Source organism: Tetrao urogallus (assembly GCF_951394365.1).
Source record: "Tetrao urogallus genome assembly, chromosome: 4".
NCBI classification, from domain to species: Eukaryota; Metazoa; Chordata; class Aves; order Galliformes; family Phasianidae; genus Tetrao; species Tetrao urogallus.
In genome coordinates this window covers 69,363,311-69,376,710 of record NC_136817.1, presented here as the reverse complement: position 1 = coordinate 69,376,710, position 13,400 = coordinate 69,363,311, and the positions used below count along the sequence as shown (strand labels likewise).

The 13,400-nt window shown below is 47.1% G+C and overlaps 1 protein-coding gene across 2 annotated transcripts in view; it reads left to right on the top strand.

The window, feature by feature from the left end:
* Positions 1 to 1,678: 1,678 nt before the first annotated feature.
* The window catches only part of GFRA4 (GDNF family receptor alpha 4), a gene marked incomplete at its 3' end in the record, with an annotated part of 66,213 nt that continues 54,491 nt past the window's right edge, over positions 1,679 to 13,400 (top strand). For both annotated transcript variants that reach the window (XM_079534897.1, XM_079534896.1), the window contains exon 1: positions 1,679 to 1,804. In XM_079534897.1, the coding sequence (XP_079391023.1) occupies positions 1,765 to 1,804 (40 nt within the window). In that variant the 5' untranslated portion in view covers positions 1,679 to 1,764. The remainder of the gene's footprint in view (positions 1,805 to 13,400) is intronic.

Sequence of the window (13,400 nt, the reverse complement as noted above, 5' to 3'; positions counted from 1 at the left end):
ATGTGGCTTTATGAATTATTTCCCTTCTCTTTTTCTCACAAAAAAAAAAAAAAAAATTAAGTAGTGCCGTTCCTCTGCTTTTCCAGGAGGGTTTGCTGGAGGATTAATGAGGTGATGCCACGAGGAAGTCAAGTTAAGAACCCTGAACAGCTCCAGCAAAAAATAATAAATAATAATCCAAGAGCTTTTAAACATCTGTTTAGCCAAAATATCTGATCCAGCACTTGAGAAAATCTCTTGCTGCAAGTGTTCAAAAGCAAATTCCTGAGCTTTCAGGGAGGAAAAAGTGAGTGGTGCTTCTCTCCGTCCTCAGAGGATCCTCTGTGTTGGGAAGAGGGAGAGGAAACGAAGGAAAGAATGAGGGAGGGAAGAAGGGAGCAGGAGAGGAGTGGAAAGGGAGAAGTGAAGGAAAAGAAAGGGAAGAAATGGGGAAAGGAAAGGGCAAAGGAAAGAGGAAGGGAAAGGAAAGAAAGGAAAGGACTTTTGAAGCTTTAGGGCTGGAGGAAGAACAGGGGTAGCTGTATTTTAAAGGGTACTGAGTCTTCTTACTCTGATGGTCAGTTAATGACTGAGCGAACCTGAAGACATCACTTTATGTTCTGTGTCTCAGCTACTCCATGCATGAAATGGAGGTAGAGGAAAATGATGCTCACTCGTCATCATAATGATTAAGAGGTGGCTCGAGGAGCCAGGCTCTGCTGCTTGGCTTCCTATAGGAGAGTCTTATGCTGGGACATGGGGATGATAGGTGGGAGAGGCTGAGGGCATGGGAGAAGCATAAGGGAAAGGTGGTGAGGGACATTTTGGTGGGGCTGTATGGGCTCAGAGCAGCACGGGGATTTGGGTGGGGGTTTATAGATTAATGGAGGTGGGAGAACATAATCTGAATTTACAGAGAGGGTTTGGGGAGGAGGTTTAGAGGATCTTATTCTAGGGGATTGCTTGAAGGAGGGTGTAGGGTTTGGCCGGAGACTTCAGGGCTCCAGCTTCAAGCAGCCAAGACCAGAATGCAGGTCACAAATGGAAAAAGCCGGTGTTGGTGATGGGGGCTCGAGGACGCCGGGATCCCCAAAAAGGGCAGAAGGGAGGGGAGAAAGCACACCTAGGGCTGAAGGAATTAAATACCTTGGGATGCCGAGGGGCTTTTCTGAGACACAGATCCACCAGGCTGGGGGAAAAACCCCCCGGGACCACAGAGCAGGGGCCAGGGAGGCGGGAAGGAGCGGGGCCGGGCCGCCAAGCCCCTCCCCACGGGGCCGGGGCCGCGGTAGAGGCGGGGGCGGCGGCGGAGGGAGAGCGGGGAAGGCGGCGAAGGGCTGCCCCGGCTCTCCGGGTACGGAGTCGGGGCGATCCGAAGTTTATTGCTGAAAAGGGAGGGGAAAAAAAAAGGGAAAAATACTAATAATTACAGAAGAGAATAAAATAAATACGGGAAGAATTGTAGATAGATACGGAGAGAGAGAGAGAGAGAAAAAAAAAAAAAGAAAACAAAAAAGGAAGAGCATCCATCTCCTTGCAGCTGCCTCGGAGGGATGCGGCGGAGCGCGGCCGGCGGGACCCCCCGCTGCCCGGGCAACACCCGGGGCCGGAGCGGGGCTGAACCGTGAGTCCTCACCCCAGGAACGCCGGACCGGGGCGGCGGGGACTCCTCCCGCCCTGCTCAACCTCCGCGCATCCTCCGGCGTCGCCGTGCCGAGCCGTGCCGGGCCGCTCGGTCCGAGCCGTGCCGAGTCGGTGTGAACCGAGCAGTGCCGAGCGGTTAGGATGAGGGGCATCCTCTACTTCTGCACGCTGATCCTCCTGGGTGAGTAACAACTTTCTGCCGGGGTTTGCTTGTCCGCCTCCGGGTATGGGTGATCTTTCCCCTCCCAGTACCCCGGGAGCATCAGCCCGCTTTCTGTTGTGCTCGCTCTGAAGCCAAGCGCTGGATCTTTGCTACTGTCACTCCGGATAGTTCTGTTTGCCGCGGGAATTGGCTAATTAGAGAAGAGAATGAACGCACTTCTCGCTGGGGAAGAGGAGCTTAGAGGGAGGTGTTGGGTGGGTGAGGATTTAGTACGGCGCCGGGTGGTGGAGGAGAGGGAAAATGTCGGGGTTCGGTGCTGGAGGGTGATGGCAATGCGTGAGCCTCAGCCCCGCAACGTGTGGAGCTGTGCAGCGGGGCTTCCCGCTGGTCCTTCCCAAAACTGGGTGCCCTCAGGGCTTTTTGCACGGGCAGCTGCTTCCCTTTACTCCTATGCGAGCTATAAAACGGCTGGGAGATGCTGTCCCCCGTGGGATGCTGCTGTATATGCTGCGATGCAATCCGCTGCATCCGTGCTTGGAGCATCCCACTTATAACCCATATCTCTCCCGTGTGCCATGCTCAGGGGTCCCCGAGTCCCCTGAGCAGTTTCCATGTGTCCGGCAGCGGGCAGCCACAGCTGGGAGCCGCACTGCTTTGGCTACAACCTCGACAGCTCCTCGTAGGGTGTGTTTCCCCCTTGCTCCGTGCTTCGTTGAGATGGCAAAGCCCAAAACGTGGGTTCGAATAAAGCAGGAAAGGCTGCAGAGAGGCAGGGGGTGGGATGTGCTGGTCCTCTTCGAGTGGCTGTTGGGAAGAAGGACTGGAAGTGGTTGGGATATCCTGATCGACCTGTATGTACCTTGAGCATCCCCGTTCTCATCCCACGTCCTGGGTGAAAACCACAGTAGGTTTTTGGTTTTGTTTTTTTTTTTTTTTGCTCAATGAAGATGGCTTTGTCAGAGCTCCAGGTGACTCCTCGTGCTCGCTTTCCCTGTCACTAGATGTCACCAGCAGCAACTCATGCAAGTCCCACCAGGCAGTGGGAGGTTTCGACTCCCAAGAGCAGCTGTCTCCAGCCCTGGAGTGGTTCACTCCGTGGGTTTGGGGTGTCCAGATTAGTTCAGCTCCTGATTTCAGGGACTGGAGCTGAGATGGGGAAGGTCTTAGGCTGCCACAGAGGTGGAGATCTCTCCTGTGAGGCTCGTGGAGCATCTGGGTGGGAGGTCAGGTCTCCGCATTGACCCCTTTTCTATGTGGTTCAGATTGAGTGGGTAACTGATTGAGTGCCTGATTGACTGGCTGGTGGGCTGATTGATTTTCTCTAGAAAAAGCCGAGTTAGAGAAAAGAGCTTGTGCAAATGGCCAGCTCTCCATTGTCAGCAATGCAATTGGGATTAGTGGCAGGATTTAAGGATACACCCATCATCTCACATCCAGACCAGAGCAAAACCATCAGATAGTATTCATCTTCTGATCTCAGGGACTCCAGAAGGACCTTTCCACCTGTGGACTAGCATTGGACTCTTGCAGGCTCAGTGCCATCTCAGCAGATGCCATCCCAAGCCCTCCATCTGCTCTATAGATGTTTCCTGGATGTTTGTGTTATGGATGGACAAGAGCTGCTTGTTCAGATGTGGAGATATCTGTGATGGGGATCGGGACTGCTGAGGTTCTGGGCTGGTGATGGAACCTTTGCAGCTATAAGCACAGCACTATCCAGCTTTCAATATCCTGCAAACCGTGAGGGCTGCAGTGGGAATGCCTCCCTTTTTGTGTGTCCCCCCCCTGTTTTGGGATGATGCAGGGTGGAGGAGGCAGGGCTGGAAGCAGTTAGGTTCTCTGGAGTGGGACCAGGCAGAATCTCCATCAAAGATGGAAATCTCCTGCTGTCACTTCGTACCCAGCTCCCCATTGGCACAAGCACGCAGGGGAAACCAGACAAAAGAAAAGAAATAATAATAGAGTTGAAGAGATTTTTACTTTCTCAGCTACTTTTCATCTAGATCAGCTCCCTGATCTGTCTCACCAGCAGCTACAAGGATATCAGTACCAGCAGCAAGGAGAATGTAAGATCACATCGCTGGGGACAGGGCCATGGTTTGTGGGCATTCACTGCTGACTCAGTGTCCCCTAATACTTGCTTGTATCTGTGGCAATGGTTGGAAATCCCACACGCAGAATAGTGGTCAGATATATTCAGGTAACTGTGGAAGGTTTTATGAAGGGTGAATCTAGTGGTTGGCAACCCTACCTTTGGTAGGAGGGTTGAAACTCAATGGTCTATAAGATCCTTTCCAACCCAAACCATTCTACTGTGTATAGATATATTTTCTATGATAAAACCCACCCTCCTGAAAGCATTAAATATGTCATTAATGTCATTAATTTTATGAAGATGTCAGACAATACCTCTGACCAGCTCCCAAAACACTGCCCATTCCTTATGCAGTAGTGGATCACTGGGATGGAGGGTGGGATCCCAAATGGCATCTGGGACATCTTCCTCTGACAACAGCTGAGTTTACCTGGGGAGTTTTATGGCTCAGGATAGTTAGCATCATTCCTGGCATATGTTAACCACAGCCTCTTCACAGATGTGATCAAACACAAGGGATCATCTGGCGGATTTTCACCCGTTTTGAGAGCACACATCCCATGGGGAGAGCAAAAATCTCAACAAAAATGCATCTGTGTGCACAAGAGAGGGAAACAGTCCCTAAATTAGTGCCTTTGTCAGCTCTGACAGGAGCAGTGCATTATCTGCATCAACGAGAATGTGATATTTATGCCTCTTTATTGGCACGGGGAAGAAACAAAACTTCTCTCTCCATGGTGCAAATTCCTCTGCAAGGAGATTGCCACACCCAGAACACATTTATTTGTTTTGCAGAGCTTTGGGCCCTAAAAAAAATAATTACTTCAGGGTCAAAATTAGTACCAGTTAAGTCTAATAATTAGTGTGAGTTACTGTGAGCAGTGCTTTCTCTTGTTTTGGGAGAAAGCAATGCCTTCTCTGCTCTCCTGATAGTTTTCACAGAAGGTCCCTATTGTGCCTGAAATTCTCTTTATCATTTCTGCTTGAGTTTTGTCACTTTCATAACTTTGCATTTGGTCATTTTTAAGCATGACTTTAATTGTGGTTGAAGCCAGTTACGTTTCAATGAAAAAACGTTGCAACCAAGACATCCGTGTTTTTTTTTCCATTCAGTGGGCTTCATTTTCCTTTTTTTTTAAAAAAGAAAATGGACCCCTTTTTTCTCAGCCCAAAGGTGGAAGAGAACAAATTCTAAGGGAGTTCTGCTAAAAAATAAAAATTAGAAGGGTACAGAATCATAAAACGATCAAAGTTGGAAAAGATCTCTAAGATCACCAAGTCCAACCCAAACCCATCACCACCATGACCACTAAATCATGTCCCTCGGTGCCACAAATATGCATTTCAAGGCACATTTCCTTGAAAGAAATAAAAAGAAAGCTTGTCCTTGTCAATCTTCAGTTCAGTTCTGTTCCAGTTTTTTTCCAAATACATCTGTCAAAATCCCCTTTGGTAATAACTTATGACTTCAAGCCTGGCTGGGCTGATGCTGGGAGCTGTGTGCTGGAAAGTGAGGGAGCTGGGAAGCCATGCCCATCACTCTGTATGGACAGCATGCAACTCTTGTGGCTATCACAGCCTTAAAGGCTTAAATAGAGGTGTGCTGGGATTGGGCTCCCGTTGTAATCGTATTTGAAAGTCAAGGCTAGGAGGATAATATTGAAGAGGTGGATGGGAAGTGGAACCACAGGTGGGCATTGGGTCCTGGAGATGGACCAGGAGGAAACACATCTATGATGTCACTGTGGGTGATTGTGTCCCAGTGTGTTCACAAGCGTGAACATGTGTGTCCAGGAGGAGTTGTGGTGGTCAAGGTGATGTTGGCCTTGGACTCAGTACTGCTGTATGGAGAGCAGGATGGCTCTGCAGAAGGTGGAACCACCATTTCTCCTAGGTAAGGAGATCCTGGGATTGCCACAGGGAATAGAAATGAGTGTGCAGAAAGAGTAAGCATCTTTTAAGGTCACACTGTATTCAAATCACCTGTGGCTCCTCCAGGATTTTGGTCTAATAACAAGTAATGCCACAGCTGGCATCCTTTGAGCTGTAAAGGTTTTGACAGATGTTCAGAAATGTTGGTGTTTTCATGAATATTTCCAAGCATCTTAGGTGAGCTATGCAGGTAGGAAGCTGTCACAGAATCATAGAGTGGCTTGGGTTGGCAGGGACCTCAAAGATCATCTAGTTCCAACCCCCCTTCCCTGGGCAGGGTTACCAACCACTAGATAGGCTGCTCTGGAAACCATGAAGCTTGGCCTTGAATGTATCCCACAACTGAAGATCTGCTTCAGGGGCTCAGCAGTGCCACATATTTCCTTGCTGCTGGGATTGGCATCTATGCAAGACATAGGATGTAGTCAGAGCCCAGTCATCTCAAGCCTTTCCTTGTCCATCTGACTGGAGCTGTTGGGGTAACTGGGATTTAGATACCTGTAGATGCAGACCACAGAAACCTCTCTGGGCTGCTGCTCGACTGCCTGACTGTCCTCATGGGGAAAAAGTGTTTTCCTATATCCCATCAGACTAGATCTTTATTTCCCAGCTCAGGACTGCCTTGTCACTTATTTCTTTTCACCTCCCTTCATGCGAATCCCTGCTCTCGCTCCGCAGGCAGCTCCTTGCTGCACACGTTGCTCTTTCTGTCCAAAGCCATCTGGGAAGCTGTTTGCATGAAAGATGCAGTCAAAACAGTTGTGCTGTTGTTCTGATTTATTGAACCCAACTGGTAAAACCTGTCTCTGATACCTGCCCTGGCTGAGTGCTTTGACAGGGCAATTAGCAGTGCTCCCTATGCGACTGCTGACAGTTGCATGGGTCATTTTGACATGCAAGTACAGGCAGTTGGTTTTAAGTTCATGGGTTCCTGTTTATCGAGGAGAAAGGAATGGTTTTCTGGTGCTTCTTCCAAAAGTAGGATCAAGTTGCTCATCTTTCACACGTGGCTGGGTCCTGCCATCTATTCTTGGTCCCCAGTGGGATGGCAGTACGTTTTGGCTATGGGGCTTTAACTGAGTCCAGATGCTAAAGGTCTGGGAGTTACAACCAGAGAAACCATTCAGCTTTGGTTTTATTTTTCACCACCTCTGCTTCTTGTGCAAAGAGCAAAAGGGCATCACTCAAGTCAAGTCTCAACACTGAAACTTCTATCTGAGAAAACATATTGAGGGTGCACTCTGTCCCCTCGTCTAGGTTCATGCTTGAGGCTGCTTTGCAGGCTGCCCTGTGAGCATGTGTTTCAGGTCTCTTCTCCCTTGGAGGAGTTTAGCTGCTAATGGCTGTAAATCCCATGAGGAGCAGAGGTGTCTGTGGGAAGTGCTTGTCTGCAAGAGGAATGTGTTTGGGAGTCCAGGGCTGTGTGATTTGAGGTCTCGTGGGACTCAGAGCTGAGCTGGGCATAGCAAATGCTCAGGGCAGGTTCTGGAGGAAGTCCAGGGCACAGAGAGAGCACAATCTTTGCGAAGTCATCAGCCTTTGCTTCAAGTTTTGCATCAAAGAAGGCTGGCTGATGCTTCTGCAGCAGCCACCTGGGAAATCCCATCATCCTTGATTAAACACAGCAAAGGAAACATAGGGCAGCTACAGCCTCATGGGAAAGAGCCTGTACTTGGATGACAGCTGTGAGTTTTTTGGAGCAAATCTGGTGTCTGGGCCACCACTCATTCAGGGTTCATGTGGTCCTGTCCGTGAGAGTTTTACATAAGCAATCAAATCAATCTTAAAGGGTTTTGAGTTTCTCAACTCATTTTACTGTGGCAACCTTTATTGAATGCTTTGTCTTCTTTTTTCCTCCTGCTCATACTGGACCCTTCGATGGCAACTGATTCACTGTGTTTGCAATTTGTTTTTTCTTTCTGTCCATTGGTCACTAGCATCACCTGTAAGTGGTGTCCAGGAGCTCCAGACCAGCACCCTGGATGCTGGTTGTAGGCATATTTCCTTGACTTGCAGTCCACCTGCCCCTCCTCCCAGCCAAAAAGCTCAGACCTGCTTGGGGAGAGAGGCATGGAATAATAGAATATCCCAAGTTGGAAGGGATCCATAAGGATCATTGAGTCCAACACCTTGGGAAGCCAAGGGGAAACTCATAGCTACTTGGAGCTACTTCTTTCTGTGACTTTGGATAAAAAGTTCTTAATAACAGGCTGAGTATTTCTTCTGAGGCTTTAACTTCCATGCGAGCAAAGAAAAATGCATCTCCCCACGACAGCCTTCACAGCAATCTTTCAGATATTATACAGCTCACTCCATTACCTGCAATCTGGAAATAGGTGGCAGAAGTCTGCTGTAGCACTGCATGTTTTTTCTTTTCTTGCTCTCTGTGTTTTCTTTTGATGTTCGGTGTGTACAGTACAAGGCACCTTAAAAAGGTGTCACAAGGCAACATAAATCCATGCACACTGACTCTTCTGTAATAAAGGCTGCAGGTTAGGACGATGTGTTTGCCATCTCCTAATGGAGAGGGGAGCAAACCAGGATGCTGAGTTATTAGACAGGGCTTGGAATGAATCAAAGCCATTTGACCTGTTTGTGTAAAACCTCAGACAAGGCTGAGTTTGCCTAAGTGTTTCCTCTGCACGGTGAGGAATTACACTCCTCCTCTCAAGGGTTGGTTGATTTATGCCCTGGATTTGACACATGAGTTATAGCAATTTCATGGTAGATCTTTTTTTTTTTCCTTTTTTTCTTTTTTTTTCTCTTTTTTCTTCTCCCTTTGGCTTGTTTTGTTTCTTCCTTTTATAACAGAGCATAACCCAACGAGGCTGGACTGGCTTTGCTTTCCTTCCAGTATGGGAAAAAGTGCTCAGGAGTCATTAAGGTCACAGCCTACAGATACCCTCAAAGTAATGGGGAAGAGTTGTTCTCCTTGCAGGGAGGAAATTGAGCTGTATATTAGGAATATATGCTTTGCTTTGAGCCAACATCTGATCTCTTAAAGGAAGAAAGAGGGAGCAGGTTCTCCTTTAGAAAATGGTAGGATCACTTTGAGGCTTGTTGGGGTTTGTAGGCATTAACAAATCTTATTCCCATAACCTGTGCTGCCCAGAGAGCTTCTTGTTTTTCCGAGGTTCAAGTTTGTGCCATTTCTGTGATAGTTCCCTAGTAACTGAAGGGAAACAGGAATGGAAATGACCTGAGACCCAGTTGAGCTGCCTTCTCATAGACCCAGCCTGTCTTTGGGGTTCTCTAGGGGAAAAGATAAAGAATTGCATTAACCTCGAAACTTAAGACTTCTCCCCATGGACTAGAAGGTGCAATAAAAAACAGAAGAGATGGACCAGAGCTGATCTAGGACAAGAGGTAATGACCTGAAGTTGTGTCAAGGGAGGGTCAGGTTGGATATTAGGAAACATTTCTTCTCCCAAAGAGTGGTCAGTCACTGGTACTGGATGCCCAGGGAGTGGTGGGATCACAATCCATGTAGGTGTTCCAGAACCATTGAAATGTGTCACATAGAGACATGGTGGCAGTGGGTTGGGGTTGGACTTGGACTTGATGATCTTAGAAGTTCTTCCTGCCTGAATGACTCTATGATTCTACGGTTCTGGTCTGGAGATGGAAGGACAGGAGAAAAGGCTGGAAAGGAGTTGGAGATGAACCTTAATAGGGGACCCAGGAGCTGAGAAGAAGGAAGGGTCTGTAAGGGTCTGAAAGCAATTCTGGAACTGAGAAAGCCATAAGAGTTGGACTCCCCCCTCTGTGAATGGTGACACGAGTCATGCTGGGGAAGTGGGGAAGTGCATGAGAACTGACAGCTGGAGGACCCATCCATCTGCATGGTGTGCAGAGGCATACACATGGCATAAAGCAGTTCCAAGTGATCACCCTCATGGGAGTGATTTGAGGAAATTTATCTCCTTCTGCTGATATTGCTTCACTCTTCCTCCTGCAGACCCAGGCAGGGCAATCCTTAATGTCTGCTGGAATGACTGTTGGTAATTAAGTACCTGACTCAAGGGGGTCTGGGTCTCTAGTTGGGTTCCTTATATATAATTGCATTACCAATTAATTATTGATCATAATTGGCAGGACTATAGCAAAAATCACCGTCACCAACAAAGAAACAAACAAAGAAAACAACAACACAGAACCAAAGCAAACCAAAGACGTTCTAGCAAATAACAAAGAGAAATTCAGTGGACTTCTGCATAAGTTCCTAATCTGCAAGGCAAATGCTGTCCTACACTCAGGAATTATGACATCTACTTCTGAGTGTCTCTCAGCATTTGGGAAACGATGCAAACTCACTGCAACTCAGTCTAAATGAGGGATATTTTGGGGGTAGACAAATTACCACGAGGCAGGAGCAGGTGAGAGTGGTGTTTGCCCTGGGATGTTGTGCAGAATGGCTACCTACAAAGTGGGACTGAAATTACTCACCGTTGTATCAGAATGAATGTGACTTTCAGCAGCACCTGCTGCTCACACAGTCGACTGAGCTCTTATTTTGGCACTTGTGCAGCTGCTGGCTAATGTGCTCTGAAAATCTGCCTGCAACCCCTACATGGGGATCAGTGGTCCTGCTGTGAGTTGGGTTTAGAGATGTGCATGGCTAAAGAGAAGGAGATGAATTCAGTGATGTGCCATGGAGACAAGGGAGCAGCTCTGGGGTGCAAAAACTAAAAGGCTCTGATAGTAGAGTAGGCTGGAAAACAGCAAAAAAAACTGGGATTTTGGTACAATTTGGCTTCCAAACAACACTGACAAATCAGGAATAGCAGGAACTGCCATAAAAGATAGAGAACAGAAAATTAAATACTTATTGAGGGTAATTCCATCTGAAGAAAATCAAGGAGTAAAATAACGTATTGGGTGTGTTTGTTCTGTTTTACCTGCTTTTATTTAAAAAAAAAAACAAAAACAGCTTCCTATTACATTGCTCCTTCTGGAGAGGCACTGGACATGGAGACAAATGGACCCTGTTTCTCATCTGTCACCTGCTCACTTCCAGACATGGATGGTTCCAGCAGAAAGTAGGTATGGGTTTCATCCTACCTGCTATTCTTCTGGAGCCTCTTTAGTCAACAGAGAGGGGCTGCTGGGTCCAGAGGAGCATTTATCCTCTCTGCAGATCTATATCAACTCCAGGAATTACAAGGAGAAACAAGATGGCAGTTTTAATCCTTTTCCTTGAATGTTAGATGTCCTAAGCTCATATGTACCCCTCCTAAACCACCAAAGCTGATGTTCCTCAAGAGATGAACTGGTGATGGGGTGAGCAGCCAAAGAGTCACTCAAACCATTCTATGATTCTGTGATTCTATGATTCCTTTCCCCAGAAAGCACCTGTAAACCACACGGTGCCCAGGAGCCTTTGGGGATGTTGAACTTTGGTTTTCAAGCCCATTAAACTGCCAAATGTTCCCTGAAATGGTTTTGGCCAGGGCCAACTAGCCATCTCCTGGGCAAGGGTCAGGATCCAGCATGAGCCAAGGCCCATTAGCAGCAGGTGGTTTGCATGTGGATGCTCTGTTTTGAAGGGGAAGGGATTTTAATAACGTGGATGAGGCAGTTCTGGACCAGCATCTCGAGTTGTTTAATTACCTATCTTAGACCATCCTTTCCCTCCCAGACACTGGTCGTCTCTCAGCCCCATCCTGCAGTTGCTGTTGAGCAAATGTGCTTCAAGCTTAATCTCAGCCCCACACATTCATCTTCCTTTCTGCTGTTTCCAGCTCAGAAGGCAGAACACTGTCAATGACATGAGATAATACAAAATAAATGATAGTGCTGCCTAATTTGATTGGGAACAGATAAATCCCCATTTCTAAAGCAAGCAGGTGCATGCAAGACCACACAGTGCTGGCAAGGGGCCGGGGCTGTGCATGCACACATTAGAAGCTCCATAGCTCTATCAACTCTGAAGTGTCCTCTCCATCACCAAAGTTTTCCTTGGCTTGCAGTTAGCATGACCTCATGAAAGATAAGGCACATGAGAGAAGTCTGAGGATTCTTGAATTATCTAGAGTTGAAAAGGGAAGAAAGACACAGGAGAGAACATGATCACACTCTATAAATACCTTCAAGGTAACAGAGCAAGGGGAGGGAGAGGATTAGTCACACTACTTTAAGACAGGGGATGAGGGGAGAGAGCAACAGTGTGAAGCAGAGGAAGAAAAAAGTTTTAAGCTGAGCAGAATGCCTAAGCTATTTTTCTTTCTCATTTGTACTGGAAAAAGAAATTGAAGGGCTGTAGTTTGGGCCACGCATGAAGCTTGGTGCAACTGTTTTTCAGGACATTTGGAGTTTCTGGCCATAAGGATTAAAGGCTACATCTATGTGTTGGATCTCTACATCATAGGTGCATACGTGAGCTAAACAAGGAGACTGTGTAACCTCCTAGACGAAGACAGGTCAAGGTCCCTCTCATTTGATTGAAAGAGAAGGTTGGCCAAAGTTCCTTCACCACCTTTTTCCCTCCACCCCCCGTATCCTACACTCATATTGAAGGTATCGTGGAAAAATGGTGCTGCTTGACCAAAGGTCTTCATAGTTGTGTGATGGTGGCTCAGTGGTGGGTGAATCTGGGACAACCAAGAGGTTTGGCTAGCCTCCAAATCTTGTTAACGGGTGATGAGGTGGCTGCTGCTCATCTCTGCTAGAGCAACCTTGCTTTTAGTGCCTCAGATCCAGCCCTGTCCTCCTTGAAAATGGAGATGGGGAAGGCAGGAGTTTGGATGCAGCTCCCTGATGGACTAGCTCCAAGACTGGCTTGGACAATCATTCTTATTGTCACCTTCTGTTATTCTGGGACTCAAAATTAAGCATTTTCCAAAAAATGCAGGTAGCTGCTGCCAAGATTCTTTCCTGTCTCCCCACGCAAGTGCCAAGAACTCCTTCTTCTCATAACAAATCAACAAGCCAAATATAGGTGTCCCCAGAGAAAAGCCTTCAGGCTAGTAAAAACCAACAAGTTGGTCCAACTAAAGGTAAACAAGTTAATTATGCTGTTCTTCAGCTTGTGGTTTCCTGAGTAAGTAAAGCTTGTAGACATATCAATCATCCTGTCCACCTTAAATAACTTCTGAGCCCCCCAGCTAGGTTTTATACATATTTGTACATATATGTATGCATATCATTATGTAGATATATATAGATATTTGATAGCAGTCTCCAAAGATGTTCAGGTCCCATGGATTGATGTGAAATCAACTGTGGAAAAAGAAGTGAGCTCTTTGAGTTGCCCATTGAGTTAGTGAAATTCATGGCAGAAAAGGTGCATGTGTGTCCTGGTTTCAGATGGGACACAGTTTGTTTTCTTCATAATGTCTGGTATGAAGCTATGTTGTGTAGTGGTCTTAGGAGGAAAACAATGTTGATATGACACTGAGAGACTCCTTTTATACTGTTGCTTGTTTTATTTCCAGCTAAGCAGTAGGATGCATGACACAGATCTGCATATTGCCAAAGAAGTGACTTCCAGGGTTCGAGGTGAGTGTTGGGTGAGATTGGCGAGAGCCCAACACCTGTTAACATAAAAGTAGTTCATGCAGTTCGCAAATCCAGTGAGGGAAGGCAAAC